General features: G+C 45.9%; 3 protein-coding genes and 1 long non-coding RNA gene across 10 annotated transcripts; all 4 read left to right on the top strand.

The window, feature by feature from the left end:
* Nucleotides 1-91: 91 nt before the first annotated feature.
* Nucleotides 92-488, top strand: LOC127139583 (uncharacterized). Its single transcript, XR_007809826.1, has 3 exons — nucleotides 92-111; nucleotides 193-314; nucleotides 400-488. It is a non-coding gene; the product is annotated as an uncharacterized LOC127139583 (long non-coding RNA).
* Nucleotides 489-1,107: 619 nt separating this feature from the next.
* LOC108890183 (histone-lysine N-methyltransferase 2C-like) lies at nucleotides 1,108-4,802 on the top strand. Its single transcript, XM_018687008.2, is given in 10 exon segments — nucleotides 1,108-1,264; nucleotides 1,266-1,414; nucleotides 1,499-1,611; nucleotides 1,806-1,942; nucleotides 2,038-2,165; nucleotides 2,511-2,712; nucleotides 2,829-2,945; nucleotides 3,267-3,340; nucleotides 3,454-3,562; nucleotides 4,076-4,802. Coding segments are annotated over 10 exon segments (1,242 nt in total). The 5' UTR covers nucleotides 1,108-1,144; the 3' UTR covers nucleotides 4,169-4,802.
* Nucleotides 4,803-5,711: 909 nt separating this feature from the next.
* On the top strand, nucleotides 5,712-18,351 carry LOC108890185 (NACHT, LRR and PYD domains-containing protein 12). 7 transcript variants are annotated; one of them, XM_051067507.1, is made up of 16 exons: nucleotides 5,712-5,759; nucleotides 5,840-5,977; nucleotides 7,222-7,299; nucleotides 8,034-8,272; nucleotides 8,357-10,259; nucleotides 10,771-10,944; nucleotides 11,062-11,235; nucleotides 11,623-11,796; nucleotides 12,058-12,234; nucleotides 12,317-12,490; nucleotides 12,921-13,094; nucleotides 14,025-15,381; nucleotides 16,153-16,287; nucleotides 16,777-16,890; nucleotides 16,975-17,116; nucleotides 17,495-18,351. In XM_051067507.1, exons 2-12 carry the CDS (start codon nucleotides 5,850-5,852, stop codon nucleotides 14,029-14,031), a joined length of 3,402 nt encoding a protein of 1,133 aa, XP_050923464.1. In that variant the 5' UTR covers nucleotides 5,712-5,759; nucleotides 5,840-5,849; the 3' UTR covers nucleotides 14,032-15,381; nucleotides 16,153-16,287; nucleotides 16,777-16,890; nucleotides 16,975-17,116; nucleotides 17,495-18,351. The 7 variants fall into 7 exon arrangements, with proteins under 7 accessions (XP_050923464.1, XP_050923462.1, XP_050923460.1 ...); XM_051067505.1 differs by having other exon boundaries at nucleotides 7,180-7,299; nucleotides 16,160-16,287; XM_051067503.1 differs by having other exon boundaries at nucleotides 7,180-7,299.
* A 1,303-nt stretch (nucleotides 18,352-19,654) lies between these two features.
* On the top strand, nucleotides 19,655-25,201 carry LOC108890184 (5'-AMP-activated protein kinase subunit gamma-2; the record flags this gene model as incomplete). The annotated part of the gene is made up of 4 exons (XM_018687009.2): nucleotides 19,655-20,486; nucleotides 24,287-24,358; nucleotides 24,763-24,959; nucleotides 25,048-25,201. Coding segments are annotated over exons 1-4 (510 nt in total), but the record flags the coding sequence as incomplete, so codon positions are not given.
* Nucleotides 25,202-25,911: the final 710 nt, after the last annotated feature.

Genomic DNA, 25,911 nt, shown 5'->3' with positions numbered 1-25,911 from the left:
CCTCCCCCAGACTCCCCCCTCACCTCCCCCAGCCTCCTCCTCCCCAACACTCTCCTTCCCCCCTGCCTCCGCCATCACCATGGAGACCAGGCCCGCATGGACAGCCTGAAGGTGGGTGTGGCCGCCGACCGAACGATTGATTTGTGATCAGTGAAATGATTCGATGGTCGATTGACTCTGATTGGTTTACAGGTGAAGGTGAAGTTGAAGCCCCGCCCCCGCGCGGTCCCAGGTGGGGAGGACTTGTCTCGACACGGAAAGAGGATGAAGAATTCCCGCTGGAGACGCTGGAGCGTTAGCATCACACTCAGCCGGTTAGCATCCCACTGAGCTAGTTAGCCTGTTAGCATCACTCTTAGCTGGTTAGCATTACCCTGTACCTCTCTGCTTTTTACCCAGGGGTCCTTGCATCCCTAACGAGGCGGTCGCCATACCAACAGAGGAGGAAGTAGACGTTCTGTTGAAGAAGTTGGGGGTGTGTCTTCGCCCCGACCGCTGCCCAAAGACCAGCGGAGGTGCTGCTTCTGTCACCAGCAGGGAGATGGACAGACGGACGGACCGGCCAGACTGCTGAACCTGGACCTGGATCTGTGGGTGAGTCTGCGGGGCTCTGGTCTGGGTCAGCGGCATCTCTGATGGAGGTCTAGACCAGCAGAGTCTCGGTTAATAACCTGTCTGTCGCCGTGTCTCAGGTCCACCTGAACTGCGCCCTGTGGTCCAGTGAGGTGTACGAGACTCAGGCGCCGGCGCTCTGATCAACGTGGAACTGGCTCTGAGACGAGTCTGACTCTGCGCTGCGCCCACTGTCAGCAGACCGGCGCCACGAGCGGCTGCAACCGGCCTCCGCTGCACCAACACCTACCACTTCACCTGCGCCCTGCAGGCCCACTGCACCTTCTTCAAGGTACGCACAGCACGAGGGTAGAGGTTGGAGACACTGATGTTCACACACTCACCTGTCTGAGCCGACACACAGTGAACACACCTGGTCACACCTGGTCACACCTGTCTCTGTGTCTCCTCCAGGATAAGACGATGCTCTGTCACCTCCATAAAGCCCAGGACGGTTCCTCTCAGCGGGGACAGGTCCTCCAGCGGCTCCCCCCTCCTCCACTCCGGGGCCGACCCCCGACCCGGTGCGGCGATGGCGGCGGTCTCTGACCCGTACGACTCGGAGCTGCGGTGCTTCGCCGTGTTCCGGCGGGTGTACGTGCAGCGGGACGAGGCGCGGCAGATCGCCGCTGTGGTGCAGCGCGGCGAGCGGGCAGCACACCTTCCGGGTCGGCAGCCTGCTGTTCCGCGCCATCGGCAGGCTCCTCCCACAGCAGATGAAGGCCTTCCACAACCAGGCCTCCATCTTCCCCGTCGGTTACCACGCCAACCGCATCTACTGGAGCATGCGCCACAGCAACAGGTGAACTGGTCTGACTGCATCAGTGTCACAGGTTTCACTCAGGAACGTGTTGAACTGAACCAGCTCTGATCTCTGCTCCTGCAGACGCTGTAAATACATGTGCTACATCGAGGAGAAGGAGGCGGAGCCGCTGTTTAAGGTGAAGGTGGTGGAGAAAGGACACGACGACCTCATACTGACCGGACCAACGCCCAAAGGTAAACCTCACCAGGTGGAACGTCACCTGTAGAGACAGGAAGTGACTCAGAGATTCAGCAGCTGTGACGAGGTGACGAGGTAGCTGCTGAGAGTCAGGATCCTTTAGTTACAACGCTGTGTGTGTGTGTGTGTGTGTGTGGTGTGTGTGTGTGTGTGTGTGTGTGTGTGTGTGTGTGTGTGTGTGCGCACGCAGCTGTGTGGGACCAGATACTGGAGCCCATCTCCCAGATCAGATCCTCCAGTGGGACTCTGAAGCTGTTCCCAGTTTACCTGAAAGGAGAAGACCTGTTTGGTCTGACCACGTCTGCAGTGACCCGGATCATCGAGTCTGTACGTTACACACTCACACACACTCACACATGCACACACACACGTTAAATCCAGACTCAGACTGACCCTGTGTGTGTGTGTGTGTGTGTGTGTAGTTGCCAGGTGTGGAGGCCTGTGACCGTTACACCTTCCGTTACGGCAGGAACCCTCTGATGGAGTGGCCTCTGGCCTTCAACCCGTCAGGCTCGGCCCGCTCTGAACCCAAAGCCTGCCAGGCCAAGAGGTAAACCTGATCAACTGATCGATTGATTGATTAGTCGAGAGAGTTTAACCAGAAACATCTCTATATATCTCTACCAGACTCCATAGAGAAAAACAGGGATTTAACCAGGAGCTGCTGGAATACCACTGCCTCCATCTGTTAGTGTGTCTGTGTTACTGTGTGGTACTTTTACTTCAGTAAAGTATCTGATTACTTCTTCCACCACTGAAAGTCTCACAGTAACACACACACACTAACAGATGGAGGCAGTGGTATTCCAGCAGCTCCTGGTTAAATCCCTGTTTTTCTCTATGGAGTCTGGTTGCTGTGAGAGCAGCAGATGACGTGTCTCTGTATCTGCGGCAGGCCGTACCTGTTGACCAGCATCGCCCCCAGGTGTCAGGGCTCGGTGGGCTCCATCGTGGGCCTGGTCCCTGGCGTCATCTCTCTGTCTCCGGGCGAGTCCGTGGCCGGCGCTCACCAGGGACGCCACTCCAAGTCGTCCCAGTACCGACGCATGAAGGCCGAGTGGAAGAGCAACGTGTACCTGGCCCGCTCCCGCATTCAGGTGAGACGTCCGCCAGCACAGGTAGAGCACACCACACCTGACTGACAGAGGAGGCACTGACTGACCAAGTGTGTGTGTGTGTGTGTGTGTGTGTGTGTGTGTGTGTGTGTGTGCAGGGTCTGGGTCTGTACGCCGCCAGAGACATCGAGAAATGCACCATGGTCATCGAGTACATCGGTACCATCATCAGGAGTGAGGTGGCCAATCGCAAGGAGAGGCTGTATGAGTCACAGGTAACACACACACACACACACACACACACAGAGGATAATGGTTCCTACAGATGTGGATGATTCAGCATTGATGTAATCAATCAAACTGACTTCCTGTTAGCAACGTTAGCTGTTTTCACCCTGAGAAGCTAACAGCTAACAGCTAACAGTGGACGCAGCTCAGACACACAGCAGAACAGGAAACTCACGTTTCTCATCAGTGACACAGGAAACTGGAAGAAGTTTCGTCTAATGAAACTAATACAACCTGAACATTTCACTGATGCTGTGTGTGTGTGTGTGTGTGTGTGTGTGTGTGTGTGTGTGTGTGTGTGTGTGTAGAACCGTGGTGTGTACATGTTTCGGATCGACAACGACTTTGTGATCGACGCCACCATCACTGGAGGACCTGCCAGGTGAGACCGGCTCAGACTGGTTTTTAATACAGGTCGTCTTACTGGAGGGGGCGGGGCCCTGACCTCTGACCTCTGTCCTGACTGGCCCAGTAATGACTCTCTGTGATTGACAGGTACATCAACCACTCGTGTGCTCCCAACTGCATCACAGAGGTGGTGACTGTGGAGAAGGAGAACAAGATCATCATCAGCTCCTGCAGACGCATCCAGAGAGGAGAAGAGGTAGCACACTGACACCTATCAATCAGTCTATCAATCAATTAATCAGTCAATCAATCAGTCAGTCAGTCTGTAAATCCAGTCTCCACTGCTCATTTCATTTAGCTCTGAGCTCTTCTACAAAAGCCTTTCTTCTTAGAAAGTTAGTGAGAGTTTGAAAGAGCGTGAGTAGAAACACAACGAGGCTGTAAAGGTGGACTGGTGAGTAGATGGGTTTTCATGTTAACGTCCCCGACAACCTCTGTAGTCTCATTTAGACACTCGTTAGCAACCGCCTTTTTTAAGACACGTAAAAGCTTCAAACATCAGGAGTGGGGGATTTACTGACCCATTTTATGTCGGAGAATAAAACCTGAAAATGTCTTGAGCTTGTGTTAAAACCACAGACCTTATTTCAGACATTTAACCAACAGGAAGAGCTAACATGCTAACATGCTAACTTACTTCCTGGTTTCTGTATACAGGTAAACATTTTCCTCTGATTGATCTCGCTCTCTCTCTCTCTCTCTCTCTCAGCTGTGCTACGACTACAAGTTCGACCTGGAGGACGATCAACATAAGATCCCCTGTCACTGTGGAGCCGTCAACTGCCGCAAATGGATGAACTGAACACGCGCACACACACACACACACACACACACCGGCAGCTCTCTCTCTCTCTCTCTCGGTGCTGAAGCTGGATGTCGATCGCCCGCCTCTCTGTGGGCGGAGCTCGACTTCATATCAGAAGTGAATCTAATAATAATAATAAAACTGATCAATACAGGTTTGATCAGACAGATAATAATGATGATGGGGGGGCGGGGTTATATATCAGGGTGGGCGGGGTCACATGTGAGTGATTGGCAGGTGAGGGGGCGGGGCTAATGAAGAGGCTGGTCCTCTGTGTATATTGTGTGTAAAAATGAGCACAGATGTAAATGTGAGTTAAACGCCACTGAAATAACAGAATGTGTCGTCAAAGGGAGGTTTATTAACTCAACTTGCACTAAAATAAAAAAACACAAAACTCCACAAAAAAACAAATTTCCAGAGAAACTTGATTCCACGAGTCGCTTTCTTCCTCCTCCTCCTCCTCCTCCTCCCTGCGTTTTGTTAATTTCCTGTAAGATAAGAGATTTTTTTCTTTTTGTATTTATTACTGAATGAAGCTATTTTCTAAATCCATGGTGAGTTCGAGGTCCGGAGTCGCAGCGTGTAAATATCTGTACCATAATTAAAAAAAGGACAAAGATAAAAGTCTAGAGATCACTCCACGAGAGTACTTAACTCCTACCGTAACATCCTCATCCTCACTTCATCACCTGCCGATCGGAGCGCTCCTCTGTCAGAGACTCACTCTTTCTGTTTCCTGTTTCCTGTTTCCTGTCCCGGTGCCGGAGACGCTGCGATCTGATTGGACAAAGACTGTGAACAGACTAAAAGCCTCCTGAGTGTCGGGCGGGCGTCACTGCGGCCTTCATCTGACTTTAGCTCTTTGTTTTGTTGTTGTTTTTGGCTGCAGACGTCTGTGTGCGTTTGTTTCTGTTGTTTTTTGTTGTTGTCGTGGAGCTCCGAGTCCTGCTGCCGTGTACATATGAGCTTTTATCAGGACTCTGCTGACGTGTACAGGAAGACGACACAAAGCCTTGTTTTTGCTTTTTTTGTTTTTTATTATTGGACGTAAACAGTGTGATGATGATGATGATGATGATGATGTTTGTTTGTTTTTGGGAAAAATGTGGAATCTGATTTAGAATCATTTACAGAAAATAAAATATTTTACATCTTGAAGAAACAACACAGCTGCTGTTTGTGCATCATTACTGAGTGTGTGTGTGTGTGTGTGTGTGTGTGTGTGTGCCTCAGGTTGAGCTCAGACGGTACAGTGTGTTGATAAGTAGAGATGCAGCCTGTGATCCAGTGTCACTGCTGAGAATTTGTTTTTTATGTTTCTCTCCTGCTGCTTCACATTTAAATACTTCAACTGGCTTTTATTGTGAAACAGCCACAGGAAATGCAACGTCCACACTGTCTTGTTCACAGAACACCTTTAGGAGGTGTGAAGTGTGGAGCAGCTCTGCCAGGTGGAGAAACAGTTCAGCTTCTTTCTGACAGTAATTTCCAGTTACACCATGGGGGGGCCTCAGTGAGTCAAAGGAATGATGACGTGCTGAGTCAGTTCCAACTGCAGAGCAGGAAGTGGGAAAGCGGAGAAGAGGTGAGTGTTAATCCAACATTATTTAGATTTTACGGTCAGATTCTCTGTGGACTGAATTTACTGACACGTTTCCCTCTCAGAGCAGAGAAGATGAATGATGTGGAGGAAGAGGAGGACAGAGCAGAGTCTCCAGGATCCAGCTGTCTGTCTATGAAGAGTGACTGGTCCAAAGGTCTTCCTCCAAAGTTCAGTGATGAACCTGGACCCTCAGACACAAAGTAAGAGACCTGAGGCCTGTTCTACGAAGGGAGGTTAGTGGCAGGGTAACTTCAGGAGTAACTTGGTGACGTCAGGTGTAACCTCCTGATTTACCTGTGCTACGAAAGGTAGATAGGTGTTACCTGAGCTCTGCTGCCATGGTAATTTACGCTGCGTCTCTAAACTGCTCCGAGCAGTTTATGTTCGTGGTTAACTCGGAACAACCAATCAGCTGAGAGAGGCTGACTCTGTAGGACGGGGGTTCTCTAAAGACCGTCAGTCTTTATATATATATATATATATATATATATATATATATATATATATATATATATATATATATATATAAAGACTGTGTGTGTGTGTGTGTTAGAGTCTCTTTAAATTCCTCTAAACCCACTGAATTAACGTGCGCTCTTCATCTGAGAGATACGGTGCACGCCCCTTTAATCAACACGCACTAACTCTGATTAAGTTCACACCGACTCAGCTGACCCACATCTGAACCACCGTCGTACCGTTTAACACAGATCGAGGCAGTCAGGGTTTGTCAACCCCGACTTTACCTGAGAACCTGAGTTAAACCAGAGGAGGTTCAACTCTCTCTAGTTCAGAGCTCTGATCATTCTGCTGAATCTACCTGATGATTTTAGATTAGGTGAAATCCCTGCCACGGAAATAATTTGAGGATTGTCTCTCAACTCCTCAAAAAATCCAGTTTTTGGGCAAATGTCCAAAAATGATAAACCAGACAAACAGTGGTTCCTGATTCTTCTTTTAATAACAGGAATACATACACTTTATTCTCCAGCTTGTGATTTACAGTCTAATGTTACCTTACGAATCAGGTCCCAGTAAAACACTCCTACTGGTTATTAAATGTAGGGTCAAATGAAATTGTTCTTGGACCCTTAAGAGTAAAGTCCTGGTCCTGGTTTCTTGTAACAGGGAGTTTGAAATGTATTATTTTTTATTTGAACTAATGCAGAAGCAAAATGTACAGGAACAAACGTGATAAAACATAAAAAATGAATGTTTCCTTGCCTATATTTTCTTAAACTGTTGTTAGGTTTTATTTTTATGTAGTGTATCTGGGCTTCTGCTTATTTATAAGTGAGAATATGAAGAAAAAAATGCACTGCACTGAAGTGAATTTCTCAATAACACCATTGACTATTGTTTGATAAAATCATCTGAATAAAACACATCTTTCTGTTTACAGAGGTCAGAGAGACAGACTGAGAGCAGAGTCTCCAGGATCCAGCTGTCTGTCTATGAAGAGTGACCTGTCCAAAGATGAACCTCCATTCTTCAGTAATGAACCTGGACCCTCAGACACAAAGTAAGGGACTGTTTAACCCTTTATGTAGACAAGATGAAATTATTTTTTTTCTCTACTGTGCACCAACAGCCTATGCGCCTTCCCAGTGGAAGTGCCACATTAGTCAGTCAGTGTAGAAATCATCACTTCCTCGAGCAGATCATCAATCCATGACCTCCTGAGTACTGGTTATAGAACACCACTATGATATGATAAAGATTGTAGGGGTAAAGGTCCTTAGGTTTAAGATGGATAGGACCTTTTTTTTATTTTCAAGCTTAGATCAGACTTGATCAGACCCACTGCTGATGACAGATGTCTCACCCTGCAAAGCTCTACAACTGATCACAAAATTCTTGAACTGGATTGTGAATTTGATGGGGAACCAGTGTACAGAAATCAAGATGAGTCACTTAAGATGTTTCTTGCTCAGATAGTACAAACAGTAAATGCATATTTTATTGTAATGCTCTGAAAAGTTATAAAGAAGTGAAATGAGGAGACTCAATTTGCTCCAGCTTATACCGTGTTTATGTTGATTTGGATTTATTACTGATGATACAGTGTTAAAATTGCCACAGTGAAAGTTATCTATAGAGGTTAACTGGTGAAGTGTTGGCTGTATAAACAAACACTGTGGTGAGAAATAGAAAAGAAAATTCAGACTTGTCAGACCATCTACATAGCACTGGTGGTGTTTTCCTACCATCAATCAAATGCTTTAGTAAAAAATGAATGTGTTGATGTCTTCACAGAGAGAAGAAGAGGAGCAGTGGTGTTTGTGAGGAGGAGCAGCTGTCCTGCTGTTCTTTGTGTCAGGACGTCCTGAAGGATCCAGTCTCTACCAGCTGTGGACACTGGTTCTGCAGACAGTGCATCACCTCAGACTGGGACCAGTCTGGTTCATCAGGAGACTCCTCCTGTCCCCAGTGTGGACAAAGATCCAGACCAGGACCTGGACTGCAGACAGCCAGTCAGACCAGCACTGTACAAAGTAAGACTGGGGATACGTCCATTTCTCTTTGTTACAATACCTTATAATTCTTGACTTACTGAATGGATATCTGTTGTCTTTGAGCAGATAGTGGTCTGCAGGAGGTTTTAGATGAACATCAGATCAGTCTGAGGAGGAGATGTGAACGTGTGACTGAAGGAACTGATGGAACAGGAAGTAGAACCCTCCTCAACAGGATCTACACTGAGCTCTACATCACAGAGGGACAGAGTGAAGAGGTTAATACCCAACATGAGGTGAGGCAGCTGGAGACAGCTTCCAAGAAGAAGACCCTCCATGACACTCCAATCAGGTGCCAGGACGTCTTTAAAGCCTTACCTGACCAACAGAGACACATCAGAGTGGTTCTGACCAACGGCGTCGCTGGTGTTGGAAAAACCTTCTCAGTGCAGAAGTTCACTCTGGACTGGGCAGAGGGCTTGGAAAACCAAGATGTCAGTCTGCTGGTTCTGCTTTCGTTCAGGGAGCTGAACCTGATCAGAGATGAGCAGTACAGTCTTCTCACGCTGCTCCATGTTTTCCATCCAACATTACAGAAGGTCACAGCAGAGAAGCTGGCTGTCTGTAAAGTTCTGTTCATCTTTGACGGCCTGGATGAAAGCAGACTTTCACTGGATTTCAACAACAGGAAGGTTGTGTCTGACGTCACACAGAAGTCATCAGTCAACCAGCTGCTGACAAACCTCATCCAGGGGAATCTGCTTCCCTCGGCTCTGGTCTGGATAACTTCCAGACCTGCAGCGGCCAATCAGATCCCTCCTTCATGTGTTGACAGGGTAACAGAAGTACGAGGCTTCACTGACCCACAGAAGGAGGAGTACTTCAGGAGGAGATCCAGTGATGAAGAGCTGTCCAACAGAACCATCTCACACATCAAGACCTCCAGGAGCCTCCACATCATGTGTGGAGTCCCAGTCTTCTGCTGGATCACTGCTACAGTTGTGGAGCACATGTTGACTACAGAGCAGAGAGGAGAGCTGCCCAAGACCATGACTGACCTGTTCTCACACTTCCTGCTGGTTCAGACAAAGAGGAAGAAGAACAAGTACCATGAGGGACATGAGACGAGTCCACAGGAGCTGAGGGAGGCTGACAGGGAAGTTCTTCTGAAGCTGGGGAGGCTGGCGTTTGAACATCTGGAGAAAGGAAACATCATGTTCTACCAAGAAGACCTGGAGCAGTGTGGTCTTGATGTGACAGAGGCCTTGGTGTACTCAGGAGTTTGTACAGAGATCTTCAAAAGAGAGAGTGTGATCTTCCAGAAAACAGTCTACTGCTTTGTTCATCTGAGCGTTCAGGAGTTTCTGGCTGCAGTCTACATCTTCCACTGTTTCACCAACAGGAACACACAGGTACTGAAGGACTTCCTGGGAGAAGACGGGGAACATGAAAACTTTGATTCAAGTATGGATGATGATGATGATTATGATGACGACGATGATGATGATTATGATGATGATGATGATGATGATGATGATGATGACGATGATTGCCCAGGTCCATCTCTGGATGTCTTCCTGAGGAGAGCCATGGAGAAATCCCTCAAAAGTAAAAATGGCCACCTGGACCTGTTTGCTCGCTTCCTTCATGGCCTCTTTCTGGAGTCCAACCAGAGACTCTTAGGAGGTCTGCTGGGTCAGACAGAGAACAGTCCAGAAATCATCCAGAGAGCCATCAACAACCTGAAGGAGATGAACACTCACAGAATCTCTCCTGACAGAAGCATCAACATCTTCCACTGTCTGATGGAGATGAACGACCACTCAGTTCATCAGGAGATCCAAGAGTTCCTGAAGTCAGAGAACAGATCAGAGCAGAGACTCTCTGAGATCCAGTGCTCAGCTCTGGCCTACATGCTGCAGATGTCAGAGGAGGTTCTGGATGAGTTGGACCTGGAGAAGTACAACGCATCAGTGGAGGGACGACAGAGACTGATCCCAGCTGTGAGGAACTGCAGGAAGGCTCGGTGAGTGCATTGTTATACAATATTGTGGAGTTGCTTTCACAAAATCATAGTTTGGTGGTGGTGTCCCGGTATCTGCCTGATCAGCCAGCAGGCAATGTATGAGGGGGCTTCAAAAAGTTTGTGGAAAAAGTACATAGTTAAAAATCATATACAGGGATTTTGATCTCAATGCACCCGTACGTTCTCATACTAAGGTGTCATAACATGTTCTAACATGAACCCTTAAATGCATGTTGCAATGCAAAAATAAACATCATAACTTAAACTGTTTTTTTTTTTTTCGACTGTCCTTTTTGAACTTTTTGAAGCCCCCCTCGTATTTACCAGGGAAAAGGAACCAGGTTGCAGACCTCCTCTAGAACTCTAGTTACCTTTGTTACCTCAGGGCACATTCATATAGAGCAGGTCTAGGCCATACTCTTTATAATAGTATAATAAATACATTTTACAGTATGTACAATGACTATTCAACTGTTCAGCCATGGATTTTGTATTAAATTTGTGACTACAGATTTTCTAGCTGTGGACTCTCAGAGACTCACTGTGAACTCCTGGCCTCGGCTCTGAAGTCCAACCCCTCCCATCTGAGAGAACTGGATCTAAGCAGAAATTATCTGCAGCATTTAGGAATGAAGTTGCTGTCTGCTGGATTAAAGAGTCCACATTGTGGACTGGAGACTCTGAGGTCAGTATACCATCTGTCTTTCATCAGGAATGACTTTGTTATTTTATGTGGATACTGGTGGCTGGGAATGCTTTTGTGTGTAAAACTCTTGTTTTGGTATTTATCCTTTAATTATAGGCTTGATAAATGTGAACTGTCAGAGAGCTGCTGTGTCCTTCTGGCCTTAGCGCTTAAGTCCAACCCCTACCATCTGAAAGAACTGGATCTCAGTCACAACTCTCTGCAGGACGCTGGAGTAAAACGGTTGTCTGCTGAACTGGAGAGTTCAGATTCCTGTCTGGAAACTTTGAGGTTAGAGAGTTACTGGATTCTGTGATGAGATGAATATTATATGGATGCAATGGTGGCTAAGAACACGTATCATATACAAAAAAAATCAGTCACTAAATTAATCCTGTGACAATTATTGTTAATGCAAACACTAGTCTGTTGTCATTCATATAATTATTTATATATTTATATATCTTTTTTATGCCCATTTTCAATTTGCGCATAAAAAACGTACATGAAGCAATGTCCACTGAACCTTAGAACTAAAAATCAATTAAAATTTGCACTACATTTGGATGGAAACAGAACTTGTATCATTTTAAACCTTTTATCACTTTATTGACAATTTTAACCAGTTTCCTGTGCAGAGAGGTTTGAGATAGTAACTGCATACTTTTCAAAATTCAGGTTGAGGTGCTGTAGCATGACAGAGATCAGCTGTTCTTCTCTGGTCTCAGCTCTGAAGTCCAACCCCTCCCATCTGAGAGAACTGGACCTGAGTGACAACAACCTGAAGGATTCAGGAGTGAAGGAGCTGTGTGGTTTTCTGCAGAGTCCAGACTGTAGACTGGAGACTCTGAGGTCAGACAGAACCTTTTCATTTATATTGTATTGATGACAATTTTCAGATTAATATTATGGTGACATTTATGGTATAGATATGGACTTCCTAATGATAAAAATAGCAATAACTGATAACATACTCAAACTATACTGATGTCATAATTGTGAACAGTGCGCTTCCACAAGACATAGCAATGCTGAATTTCCCATTTAAAACCTGAAAAGATGTAACTGGACTATGAATAGCTGTTACTGTGCATGTTGTGTTTTTTTTCTCAGGTTGAGTCTCTGCAGGTTGTCAGAGATCAGCTGTTCTTCTCTGGTCTCAGCTCTGAAGTCCAACCCCTCCCATCTGAGAGACCTGGACCTGAGTGAAAACTGGGACCTGAAGGATTCAGGAGTGAAGGAGCTGTGTGGTTTTCTGCAGAGTCCAGACTGTAGACTGGAGACTCTCAGGTATAGGATCTCTTTTTCCCTCTCTGTGGAACTTTGCCTAAACATTAACAGAGGTTGGTAAAAAATCTTTCCCTTTCTGTAGGCTGTCTTGTTGTCTGGTCACACATGAAGGCTGTTCTTCTCTGGTCTCAGCTCTGAAGTCCAACCCTTCCCATCTGAGAGAACTTCAGCTGAATGGAAACAACCTGAAGGATTCAGGAGTGGAGGATCTGTGTGGTTTTCTGCAGAGTCCAGACTGTAGACTGGAGACTCTGGGGTCAGACAAGACTTTATGTATAGTCTAATCTCAATATTAATGGTTAAACCCATTGATTATGATGTGTCCTATGGCACTATACTGAAATGACAAGTCATAATAGGAATTTATTAATTCTCATTCATATAATTCAAATGGACATTAGGATGGGAAATGGGTATTAATAAAATATATATACCAAAGTAGACATAATTAATAATAATAATAATAGTAATTGTATAAACATCAGACGCTATAGTGTAATAAACATCATCATCAACATCAGTGAATACGTACATTACTATAATGGATTTAGTGGCTTAGGCTTGTTGAATTGATAAACCAAAGCCTGATCTGAGTTTGCTTATTTCAGACTGCGCACAATATCTGTACAGTGCTGACATATTAATGATGTACACCACCATCACTACGGATTGTTTTCTTTATTCAGACTGAGTCGCTGCAGGTTGTCAGAGATCAGCTGTTCTTCTCTGGTCTCAGCTCTGAAGTCCAACCCCTCCCATCTGAGAGACCTGGACCTGAATCTGAACCACCTGCAGGATTCAGCAGTGAAGGAGCTGTTAGATCTTGTGAAGAGTCCAGACTGGAGACTGGAGATTCTGAGGTCAGTAGTTGGAGTCAGTCCATGCTGCTTTCATTGTTGTGCATAATACACAAGTATTGTTATCCAATATTGATTAATGCAGCTTTAATTTTACTTGATATGACATTTAAAATTTGATCAAGAATACATTTGGTCTTGGTGAGAGATGCAGACATTGTATCGGACCATTTCAGTCAAAAGGGAGGTGAGCCAAAAGACAAAGCTCTCGATTTACTGTCCGATCTACCTTCCAACCCTCACCTGTGGTCATGAACTGTGGGTAGTGACCAGGCTGCCTAAAATGAAAACTAAATCTGACACTGACCCTACATGCCAAAGTATGCAAGTAAGTTGCAGCTACTTTGATGCACATGTTTCAGCTCTAAATGGCATTATTTACAACAACAACCACAGCACCTTCCACATTCATCTCTCTCTTTGGCCTCTCTCCAAAAAACATTCCCCTCTAACTCTCAGAAAGATGCTCTGGTCCTTGTCGCGCAAGAATTCATATATTAATTATGACAAAATGTCTAATAGGAGAAAATGATGGATTTATGATATTTCAGATCCATAATCTGAAATATTATGGATCTGAAAAGTCAAAGCCTGGCTTCACTGTTGCTTTAGTGTTAATATGCTTTCTTCTCAGCATTGTTCTTTTCTTCCAAGTATAAAATGGCTGTGGTTTCTATTCAGTTTCATTTTAGCACATAGAAGGGATTATACCAATCTGAATGAACGATGAGTCCAAATAGAAAAGGTTCTGTACTCTCTGTCAACCCTTCATCTGTGTGAAGGATGAATTGAAAGTTATCTGCTACATCTTCTCCTGCTGCTGTTTGATTATCAGGCATTGGAAATTTAACGTCACACCACCTGTACTGTCTGAGCAGGTCTCTGTGGATAAATGGAGCTCAGCCTCCACTAACTCTCTGTTGTCCTGTGTAGGGTGTAGATGGATGAGACTCTTCAGAAACACATGGATGCAGCAGCGACAGATTCATTCTCCCTCACAGTGACAAACCAGGAGGAAGGGGTCCTGATCCCTCACTGGCCTCCCACTCCAACAACACAGTGTTTCTCCATTGAGTGATCCCAGGCTGCTGGGATAATGTGTAGATAATTGTCAAAACTGTTTACTGCATGTTTTTAATAGATGTTTGTCCATTGTTGAGAAGAAAAGTTTTGCTGAAAGAATATGCTTCAAGGCTTGTACTGAATCAGGAACAAGAGGTTTTATGTATTTTCTATACTTGGAACCTTCTGCAAAAAAGGTTTTACACAATAAGTAGAGTGGTACTCTGTAGAACACACACCTCTGCCAAGTGAGATTTTCCAACAATAATCATGTCTGTTGGTGTGCCTATCTATGTAACGTACATGGTTACTGATTATAACAGTTAATTCATATTTTCATTATTTATTTATCTATCTGTCTGTGTTTTACTTTTTGTTTAATATGTAATATAACTGGTTTAAAATAGCTCTCACTTACCCACTGCTTTTGTTATGTGAAGTAGCTGCTGTAACACTATCGATCGATCTACCACATATCATAAGAATTTAACACACACTGACACTGAAGGCATGCATTAAAAAGAAAAAACCATAAAAGAGGAATAAGAAGTAACTGAGACTGTGGAGAAGTTCATTTTAGATTTAGGATATTGGACAGGCATTCACTCTGAATCCGCTTTCACAATTTCATCTCATGTAGCACACCTGTTTTGATTGCTAATGTGTAATTAATTTATTTTAAATCAATATTTGAATTGAAGTCCCTTGCAGTTTTTTCAGTAGCTTTCATGTCATGTGACCCAGTGACTCCAAACCAATGACACACTGGACAAACAAGCTTTTTTCAATAAAAAATAAATAAAAGCTGCCCTAAGGTGAGGTAAGGTAAGGTTCCGAGGTGAAGTAGAGAGCTGCGGGAATGAGTCCTAAAACCCGGAAATAAATTAACCTTTTTGGCGCTTCCTTGTAAAATCACGAGTGGTGTATTAACGTATTTTATGTTGTAGATTAAAACATGACGATGTCTTGAGCTTGTCTTAAAACCAAACATATTTATTTCAGGCATCTGAACAAAACCCCATTCAAAAAACCTTCAGGACGAGAGAGCCAGAAGTGCTAAAATGCTAACTTACTTCCAGGTTTCAGGACTGTACCTGTACCACTGGAGAACCGGCTCCCGGCTCCGCCTGATGACGTGTGACGTTTTGACGCCGCAGCAAACACTTCCGAGCTGGAAAGCGGGAAAAAAGAAAAGTGTTGAAGACGTGAAGGTTCTCCGAAGAAGCTGGTGAGTTGTTTCCATGTTACTTCCGACACTTTTCACGTTTAACTGTCCGGGTTTTGAGCGCGTGGAGAGGCGGGAAGAGCGAGCAGAGGAGCACAGTGAGGACAGGCGGCTCAGAGATCCAGGTATAGTGGTTAGCAACAGAAACCGTCGATGGGGGCGTTCGGTTTCATTATGACTGTTGTTGTGACCGTTGATACAGCGAAGTAAAGAAACACTCTCACACATACTGCCTACTAAATGAGCGTTTGTAGGTGGCCGTTCACACTGAAGCTTCTACCATTATCCCAGAATGCATTTCACTCCACCGTCGGTAACAGCAACAACTGGCGGCGATTTAAAGCAAAGATTTTTCACGTTTATTGATCGTTTTTCTGCCGCCGTTATCCTGGGTCCGAGGCTTCAGTTATGCCTCTCAGCCACCTGCTGTCACTCACAGCAGGAGACGACAGAGGCGATCGGCTCGTCGTCTGCGGTTTATTATCCAGATGTACATCAATCATCAGCCGCCTTTGGGGTTACCTGAGCGCAGTACAGGTGCCGGAAGCGGCCAAAACAGATGTGTGAGTGAAATAGTGAAACTGAGTGAAAATAGTTTATATACAAACGGTTATTGTTTCAAACACAGTATAATGAAAGAGTCTGCTTTTGTTGTAGGCGACGACCACGACCGTTGATTTAAATTCCACTGTAAAATTCCCCATTCTGATAGTTTTAATTGAAGGCTGTTTACCATAACGTCTCTCCTCCTTCGGCCTGGTCTGGGCTGTGGAGCTCTTAGGGAGGATATGGAACTACAGGAAACCAGTTAGCAGCAAAGTGTTGTTGTTCCTTCCACCACCAAACCCAAAAACACAGAGACAAAACCTCAATGTGTTTCTCCTGCCGAGGAACGTCCCCCTGGACGAGGTGAGGACTGATCTTACATTACAGCTTACACAGAAAAATCTGAATTCATCTCCAAGCTTTAAAAACCTTTCACACCTTGTATGTTTTTGGCCATATTGCCCAACTGTAAAGACACTTTCTAAATTACCTAATTATTTACTATAAAACAGAAAATAACTATTTTGAAAATTGGTGAATTTAATTGAATTTGCTGTAATTATTTCAGTAGAAGATGTTGGTTATTCTCTGGTTGCAGTGGCTCAGTTATGAGGATTTGCTGCCTTTGCTTGGACTACCAGCCTGATGATGGGCATGTTTCAGTATCTTCTAAATCTATCTATCTAAAAGAATCAGCAGATTAATAATATAAATAATAGGTGCCCTCCTTTGGTGCACCCGGGATGCCACCAGGGGTGGGGGTGTATGTCTGTTTATTACCCATGGTTAAAAGTTCAAAACAAACATCAAAGTAGCTAAACCAATGATTCAGATGTTCTCATGTCTTTTAAGGTGAAGGCAAAACATCGAAATTCTGAGCACATCATGACTCCGTCCTACTGCCGCCTCATCACAGGTCAGAGGTACTCTGTTCAGTGTGGGAAGGCTCAGAAGGTTCAGCCTGAGGTGACTTTTTCAAATAACAGGTTTTCTAATACGCTTACCTTTAAACACTGTTCAGATTCTGACTCTGGTGCTTCTGGTTTTCAGAGAGCAGAGTTTGACCTGGATCTGGGACCAGATTATCTCCCAACGTTTGAGATCCGTCTGCCGATAAACACAGAGGAAGCCACTGTGACAGTCCGAGACCAAAAAGATAAAGACGTCTGGAAGCATGACGTTGACCTGTCGGGTAAAGTCTTCATCCACCTGATCACAGAACAGAACAGAAGAACAGAGTGACTGTTACTGATGGATCCATGGTGCCTTTATTCTTATTCCACCTCAGATCACCTTCAGTCTCACACAACACTGGAATATTTATTACATATTCTCCAGTGGACATTTTGACCAGTGATTTTCTCATCTGATGGAGAACTACATGTGATGCTGGTTAATGTAAATACAATATTTCAGACTCATCAGCAGTGAATGTGTGTTGAGTTGAGCCTCTGACTGATCTCTGAACTCAACAGACTCTGTTCACAGCTGTGCTGCCTCTAAAATTCACAGTCTGTAGAAACATGACTGCAGGTTACTGAACAGGTCTTTTTCTCTGCTTGTCCCTCAGATTCTCTTCAAAGTAAAGAAAATCAACCGGAGCCTCGGAGTCTCTCACCAGAGAAAAGGTTGTTCTCAGTTCGGTCACAGTTTGTTGATGCAGTGTCTGACCCTGTTCTGAACAAGATGCTGGATCAGCTGTTGCAGCAGGACATTATAAATGATGAAGAAAAGGATTCTGTCGCCACAAAAACCAAGGCTGACAAGGCTCGAACTTTGATCGATATGGTGCGAAAAAAAGGAGCACGAGCCAGTTCAGATGTGATTAAACTCATCCGTAAGTTGGATGTCCACCTCTCTGAAAAGCTACACTTGAGCTGAAGTAATTGTAATACCTGTAAAACCAGTGCTTAGTGTGTAGCAAGCAGAGTGTACATGTGCAGGTGCCTGTTTCATTTGAAATACTCTAAACAGTCATGAAATCAACATTTATTGTTGTTAAAAAGTAAAAACACAGTTCAAAAGCCCTTGACAGAGAAACCCCCCCCACTTTTTTTTCAATCTCCTCTTTTTTGTAGTTTTGTAGCTCCAGAAGATATTTTCTCATAACGTAACATTTTTTGTGCTAATAAAATTCTGCTTGATACTTGTGGGGTCTCTTTTAGTCTCAGCGTGGCCTTTAATTTCAGTGTTTTAATTTCAGTGTAGGTTTCCAAACAGATAATTGAATCTGGTCTGATACCAGAAGAATTTCTCTCCCTGCCCATGAATAGTTGGTTTATTGTGCTCTGTCTGAATCCACTATGGCACATCAGTGGAAGGAAACCTGTGTTGCCATCAACTGACAAGAATCCTGGCAAAGACAGAGCTCCACATGCCCACTGTCAAAACTTTTTATTCAAGAAACTGAAAGACTGAAGGACTTACTCCCTGCACTGAGCTGTGTTCTGTGTCCCATCTATCCCATCCTGTCTCCTGCTTAAAACATAGCTATACAAGATGTGTTTAGTTTTCCTGGTCTGACATCAAACAGCATGACAAGACAGCTTTTCTCCTTCTTTCTTCTTTCTGTTTCCCTCCACTTGTTTCAGTTGACAACAGTATTTTTTCCTCACGGTTATACTCTCAGTATCTTCATCATCATGGATCCTCAAATTCACTTTAATGACGTGTACTGCAGCCAGCCACCAGGGGGCGACAGAGCCGCCGGAGCTGTCATGGCGGCCATCTTTAAACACAGTCGTTGGAAACACCAGAGAAGAAGAAAGTTAACGTTTCCTGCTCAGTGTGTGAACAGAGTCCGGCCTCAGGTGTGTGTCTGTGGTTCACCTGGTTCAAAAAGAACCAGACTGATGGAGTCTGAGGAGTCGCTCCCCGCCGCTACGGTTAGCACTGATGCTAACATGATGCTAACGTTACACCTGCTGAGCCTAGCACACCTGGGGGGGGGATCCCAGGACTCTGATGCTTCTACTTTGAGGTAAAGGTTTTACTGTCTGTTATCAGCCTGGTGTCTGTGTGTTTACAGCCTGTTTCACCTCAGTTCAACACGAGCAAACACCACCAGACTCCATAGAGAAAAACAGGGATTTTACTGGGAGCTGCTGGAATACCACTGCCTCCATCTGTTACTGTGTTTGTGTTACTGTGTGACTTTCAGTGGTGGAAGAAGTAATCAGATACTTTACTGAAGTAAAAGTACCACACAGTAACACAGACACACTAACAGATGGAGGCAGTGGTATTCCAGCAGCTCCTGTGTTCTGCTCGGTTAAATTCCTGTTTTTGTCTATGGAGTCTGGTAGCCATTCTGCACCGATTCCAAGTCAACAGCACCACCTACTGTCCAAAACACTACATTACATCCAGAATCAGTATTGTGGTGTTTATAGAAGTACCAGTAGTAATCAGTTTCTTTCTGGTGGAAGAAGTACTTGGATCCTCTGTTTTAGTAAAAGTATTAATACATGGAAAACTTCTGCATTCAAAGTTTTACCTCAGTAGAAGTACACAAGTATTATACCAAAAGTATTGCAAGTCAAATACTTGATGTACTACTGGGTTTGTACTCTAGTCCCTCTGAAGTAGAGGGAAGTACTACAGAGTTAAAATACTCAGAGAAGTACCTCTTAGTACAATATTTAGTTACTTTCCGTCTCTACTCTTCCTGCATTTGACAGAGACTTTGTAGTAGTACTAGAAGTATTAGTGATGTTACAGTGACAGCAGCGCGAGGAGTATGAGTACTCAGAGTACTGCAGTAGTCATAGTAACTAGTCTTTCCTCTCCTCCGGAACAGAGCGCGCGCTGCGTCGTGCGTAATCCGTGTCCGCGCTGCTGTCGGCGGCGCCGCGCTCCGTCATGGAGCCGCTGTCCGCCGGTGTGCCGCCCGGAGGAGCCTCCTCACAGCCTCCTCTGCTGTAAACCGGATCGGTTCGGTCCCGGTTCCGGACAGAGACCCGCGGCTCGGTCACAGCGGTCCGACCCGCAGGGAGCGGCCGCTCGGCTGATCTGGATCCGATCCGCAGGGCGGAGCAGCGGTGGAAAGGAGCGACGGTCCGCCGCCGTTTGGCTGGGCTCACACCGCGGACAGCTGCTGCTCCTCCGGCCGCCTCCTCCTCACATGTACTACACAGATAATACACAGAGTGTACTGCTACTGTCAGGGAGGACAGTACTCAGTGATACAGGCAGGACAGTAAGGTACCAGAGGTCATCGAGTCCAGACTGATACTGCAGTAATACTACAGTACTTTTACTTTAAAGAGTTGTAAAGTCAGTGTTTTATTCCAGCTGAGCAACAGTGATACTACAGAACAGGAGGAGTGTCAGTGTGAGTACTACAGCAGTACTCTGTGTGTACTCTGTGTGTACTCTGTGTGTACTCTGTGTGTACTCTGTGTGTACTCTGTGGTCCTCCTCTGGACTCTGGCAGATAATCAGATTACTGAGCTCAGAGGATTTTGTGAGTGGAGATGGGGAGCACTGCAGAGAGGAGGGAGGAGGAGGAGGAGAGGAGCTGCAGGAGGAAGAAGAGGAGGCCGCTCAGACTCCACATGCCTGTAAGTGACTGTCAGTTCACCTGGGTTCACCTGGGTTCACCTGGGTTAAAGGACCTGTCTGGATCTCGCTGGTGTGTAATGACTTCTTTTTAACTGATCTATAGTCAGTTTCAGTTTCTGGGTCTGAGTCCTGACGATCACTCAGTCAGAGGGAGATCGTACCTGAGCAGGTGTCTCCGCTCTGTGCTGAGGTAACAGGACTCTGCTGCAGCAACAGGAGACAATATCAATCTGATCAGTTACATTGATTTGTTGTTTGATTCGTTTATTTAAAGCTGCAGTGCTGCAGTAACGTGCGTCTCCCCCTGCTGGCTGTGAGAGGAATTACACTGTTCTGATCTGATCTCACCTTTGTGTTCAGCTGCAGGAAGACTCGCTTTGACCCAAACAGTTTTCAAGTCAGAGGTCAGAGGTCAAAGGCTCCAGGTGACAGGTGGGGAGGGGGCGGGGCTAACAGGCGCACCTGCAGAGGTGAGACTGTAACATTTAAACACTGGAGTCAGCATCAGTCTCACCCACAGGTGGTGGTGACGAGGCGAGAGTGAAGCATGAGGGCACACACACACACAGACAGTGGTGTGACGTGCTGGTTTGTGTGTTTTCTCAGGTGTGGCGGTCGGTGTGTGATCGTGTTTTGTGAGGTGATGATGACAGACAGGTGTGTGAGGTTGTTTCTCCAGCTCAGACTCTGTGCTGACCAGTGAAGTTATTGATCTGTCCTGGTCTGATGGCTGCCGATCAGTGAAACCAGACGTTCTGTTGGTCGGCCTGTAGGGGGCGCTGACCTCACCTCAGACCTCACAGAGGAGGCGGAGTCTCTCTGTTATCAGCTGATTATAAACCAAACTCAGCAGTAAACAGTCTCAGCTCAGAGTTCATCACCTGAGCTGTAAAAGATCAATCATTAAACCTGACGTTATTTACGACCCGCTGCAGACTGAAAACAGATCAGCTGCCTGCTCATACAAGAAGCTAATTAAAGGAATATTCCTCTTATTGAGCGTCAGTCTGTCTCAGCTGTTAGTTAGTTGTTATCAGAGATTAGAGCTGATCAATAATCGATCGTCACCTTCGACTCTGAAGGGACACGTTTGACTGTAGTTTCTATGATGCTGATAGTTTTAGGTTTGTGTTTTTCATCAGACTCAGAGTCAGAACCTCGTTTGTCTCGATGTCAAATGTAAACCAGACCGTCATCTGCATAGAAATGAAGAGTACACAGTGTGAACTCGTCCTCCCTCAGACACCTGAGCTTCACCTGCACAAACATAAACAGCAGCTATCAGCCTCCAATCTGACCTGAGATCAGCAGCGTGAGTCAGAGGATTAGATCAAACTGACACTGTTTGTGTTTCTGCTGGAAATCTACTGTAATCTGTTGTAATCTGTCTGTCGTCCAACAAATCTGCTCAGATCCTGAGTGAAGGTCTCAGACACGCTGCCACAACCCGGCACAGTAAAACTGCTAATACTGCTCTGTAAAAGTACTGCATCCAAAGAGTAAAAGTACTTCATGTAGTTAGAGTATGACAGGAAAAGGGGAGGGAGGGAGGGAGGGGCAGAGGGAGGGGGGGGGGGGGGGGTTAAAAGGTAAAAGAGAGGGAACGTGTGTGAGTGTGTCAGACAGAGAGAGAGACTCAAACAGGAGAGTGGATTATTGATTATTGATCTTTGGAGACTGACGATCAGAAGGTACAGTCAGAGTGTGTGTGTGTGTGTGTGTGAGAGTGTGTGTGTGTGTGTGTGTGTTTATTTTACAGGTGGAAATGTGTGTTTTCACTGTAACAGCTGAAACTACAGGTCAGTGTTTTTATTTATGGATCACCAAACTGATCAATAACACAGCAGCAGATCAGTGTTGTGGAGCCTGTTTAAACACAGTAACTACGTTAGTAACTAAGTACTTTTACTCAAGTACAGTTTGGAGGTATTTGTACTTTACTCTCCAGCTCATTTTAACTGATGAAGACTTTAATGCGTCTGTAAGAGGATGGAGGTGATACCACAGTAAAGTCTGAATGCAGTACATCGTGGTATTAGTACTTTGATGTGAGTGAAACATCGGAGTTCTAAAGTTTCAGTTCTCTCTCCTCAGAGCATCTCCTCTGTCTCGTTGATCAGATTTAGGGTTAGGGTCTGGATCTGGTTTCAGCTCGTTGGTTCTGCTCCTCTTTAACGTCTGGTTGTTCAGCGGGTCAGGGGTTCGATCCCCGGCTCCTCCCGTCCCGTCCTGACCGGTCTGAGCTTGTTGGTTTTAGTCTGGACGTCCACCTCATCTTTGTTTCTTCAGAGCTGTTCCTCGTTTGTATTTTCTGCAGAGTAGATCTACTTCCTGTTTACGCCGTCAGGCACTCGTCCAGTAAACGGTCATGTGACCTGTGTTTTCAGGTGTGTTTTATTTATCAGATTCTTTCTGATTCGCAGCTGAAACAGTGGATTTAGTCTCTAAACCACAGGCTGTGTGAGGTCCTGACGCTCGGCCATGACGGAGCCTCGGTGCTGTTGTGTCTCTGTGACTCAGCAGCTGCTGACGAACATCACGACACAAACGACCTTCGACAAACGACCTCTGACACACACTGAACACAGGCTGCTGGTCGGTCCTGACGTGTCTGCAAAGTATGATTCCACGACTCTGCAGAGGGCTTTTAATGTGAAAGGACGGTCACAGGAAGTGGAGAAAGGTGGATTTAAGGAGCCAACATGAAGTCAGATTAGTGGAACAGTCAGATGTCAGTGGACTGTCGGGTCCAGTCCCTCGTCCACCTCACAGAGAGACAGTGATGAGTGTGAGGACTGGATCAACCAGTTAAAGAGAAACACGACGTTGCAGCAGAGAAACAAAAGACTTCACACTGCAGCCTGTCAGAGAGAGTGTGTGTGTGTGTGTGTGTGTGTGTGTGTGTGTGGGCGGACACACTCGGTCCAGATTCAAGCCTTCAGGTTCCCATGGCAACCAGAGATGTTCAGACTCCTGTGAGAAACGGAGGCGCGTGACTAAACCCTGATCTCTGCCTCACAGGAAGGTTAACTCAGCCCGCCCTGACCTCTGACCTCTGACCTCTCACCTCTAGCTTCACCTAAACTAAATGTCTCCATCTGTTTCTCCCCAAGAGTCGAACGTTCAGACTGACCCCACAGCTGCTTAGCTTAGCTTAGCTTAGCATAAAGACTGTAAACAGGCTCTGTCCACAGGGAACAGCCAGTGAGGAGTCTGTGTGACGACGTCAGAGAGCCAGAGGATTAACTGTGAAGATAATCAGCAGATTGATCAATGATTAGAAAAATCATCAGTCAGTGTGTTGTCGGTTTACATGAAGCACAGTGGTGGCGTCCGTCTCATCGTCTCACGGCGTTTGGTTTCAGTCGCCTCAGCAGATGTTTGACTGATAATCTCTGTGTTTACCCCACAAACCTTCCCATGATGCCACAGGGCAGGAGGCTCCACCTCCGCACGTTTCCACTGCAGTCTGCAGTTTAGAGTCCGAGGCCTGAGAAAAGGCTGACGGTGTCCAGGTCAACTCTGACTGTCACTCAGTTCTCCAGGGTTTATTTCATTGATTCACCTCTGAATTATCAGACAGACAGACAGTTAAACAGACAGACAGACAGTTAAACAGACAGACAGACTGGAGGACTGGAAGTTGTGTTTTTTGTCTGTTGTTTGCAGATTTTGAAACTTCAGCCTGTGAAGAATCTGAAGTCGATGGTTTGATAATAAATTTAAATTCCCTGTGTGTGTGTGTGTGTGTGTGTGTGTGTGTGTGTGTGTGTGTGTGTGTGTGTGTGTGTGTGTGCAGGAGCTGAGTCTGTTTGCGATGCCCTTCCTGGAGGGAGATCCAGGCCGAGCGGAGAAGGACGGCAGCAGGAAGGTAAAAGTTTCATTATGACGTCATCGATCAGCTGATAGATCTGATCAGGTTCTGATAAAGTGTGATTCAGGAGTCAGAGACGATGACGAGGCTGCGAACAAAAAAAACACATGGATGAACTGAAAGTTGTTCCATTAATGCTGCTGTCATACCCTCAGAACATCTGTCAATAACTGGTTTCATCTTTATCTCCTCTCTTCTTCACTGGTTTTTATTCCGCTGTCTGTTGTCCTTGAACGTGACCCTGATGTTTTCTGACGGAGGACAGTCTTTAGATTTCACACTGTCGCCATGGAAACAGGAACATTTAGACAGATCAGCAGGACAACTCAGTTTCACACATTTTCCCTGAATGCAGCACAGGATGAAAGTGTTTTTTCAGTGTTTGTCTCTGTGGTGTCCAGCAGGGGGAGCCTGCGTGCCACTCTGCCAGCCCCACCAGGAGCTTCTTCCACCGGGCTCCGTTCAGCCGCCCCTCCAGCCCCCGCTCCGCCCCGGCCAGGACCTCCACCCCCAGGGTGAGTCCCAGCTCCCCAAAGACCATCTTCCCCTACCAGACTGGACCCCCCCAGCAGGACTCACCGCCCAAGTCTCCACGCAGGTAAACACACCTGGACACAGGAGGGGGAGGGGAGGGGGCTGAGGAAGAGGGTAATGACTCTGTGTGTGTGTGTGTGTGTGTGTGTCAGGCTGAGCTTCAGTGGGATCTTCAGGTCGGCCTCCAGGGATTCAAACCACCAACCCTCGTCCTCGCCCGTCACCATCAAACTGTTCACACGCAACAAGAGAGACAAGGCCAGAGGTACTGAGTGTGTGTGTGTGTGTTTTCCAGGTGTTTTCCAGGTGTGTCTGTAACACCCAGGTGTTTCACATCAGGGGTGTTCACAGCTGTTTGTCTCAGAGCACCGAGCTCATCTTTCCTCATGAGGATGATTTGTTCTGTTTGAAATCAGTGTCAGTGAAGCATCTGGAGGAAGCTGGAGATCAGAGTAAAACGTGTGGAAATGAAGTGTGTGTGTGTTTGAGCAGAGTTGTTGAGGTCTGAGGTTGAACGTGGTCTGTTGTGGATCTGGTTCTGTGGAGGTTTTTGTGTTAAACATCTGCTCAGTGCAGTTTCCTGTTTCCTCTGCTGTGATTGGTTCAGTGTGGAGCTCTCCTCTTTGTCATTGGCTCCTCCTGTCGTCGACTGTGTCCTATATTTCTATTGACGCTTTAAAAGCTGCTGCAGCTGCAAGGCATCATGGGACGTCACTCCCTCCTGTGGTAAAGGAAGCTCCACTCAGCCTGCCAGACTCAGCTCAGGGCGAAACACAAGCCACTGCAGAAAACAGTGTGAACAGCAGGGGGCGACACACACACACACACACACACACACACACACACTGTACAAACATAATGACTGCATTTCATGTGTCCCACATGATTCAGACAAATTACAGGACACACACACACACACTCAGTACAAGGACATGTAGAGTCCTTGAACTGAGTGTGTGTGTGTGTGTGTGTGTGTGTGTGTGTGTGTGCGTGTGTGTGTGTCCTTGTCCTCACAC

This window comes from Lates calcarifer, unplaced genomic scaffold (genome assembly GCF_001640805.2).
Source record: "Lates calcarifer isolate ASB-BC8 unplaced genomic scaffold, TLL_Latcal_v3 _unitig_1698_quiver_1937, whole genome shotgun sequence".
Taxonomy (NCBI): domain Eukaryota; kingdom Metazoa; phylum Chordata; class Actinopteri; family Centropomidae; genus Lates; species Lates calcarifer.
Note: the sequence above shows the minus strand (reverse complement) of the source record. Positions and strands in the feature narration are given on the sequence as shown.

Excerpts from the sequence above, each read along its gene's own strand:
- LOC108890185 (XM_051067504.1), top strand. The coding sequence starts at position 5,850 with ATGAATGATGTGGAGGAAGAGGAGGACAGAGCAGAGTCTCCAGGATCC. Across the intron at positions 5,978-7,179 it reads CCTGGACCCTCAGACACAAA|AGGTCAGAGAGACAGACTGA; the intron begins GTAAGAGACCTG and ends TTCTGTTTACAG. Across the intron at positions 10,260-10,770 it reads AGGAACTGCAGGAAGGCTCG|ATTTTCTAGCTGTGGACTCT; the intron begins GTGAGTGCATTG and ends TTGTGACTACAG.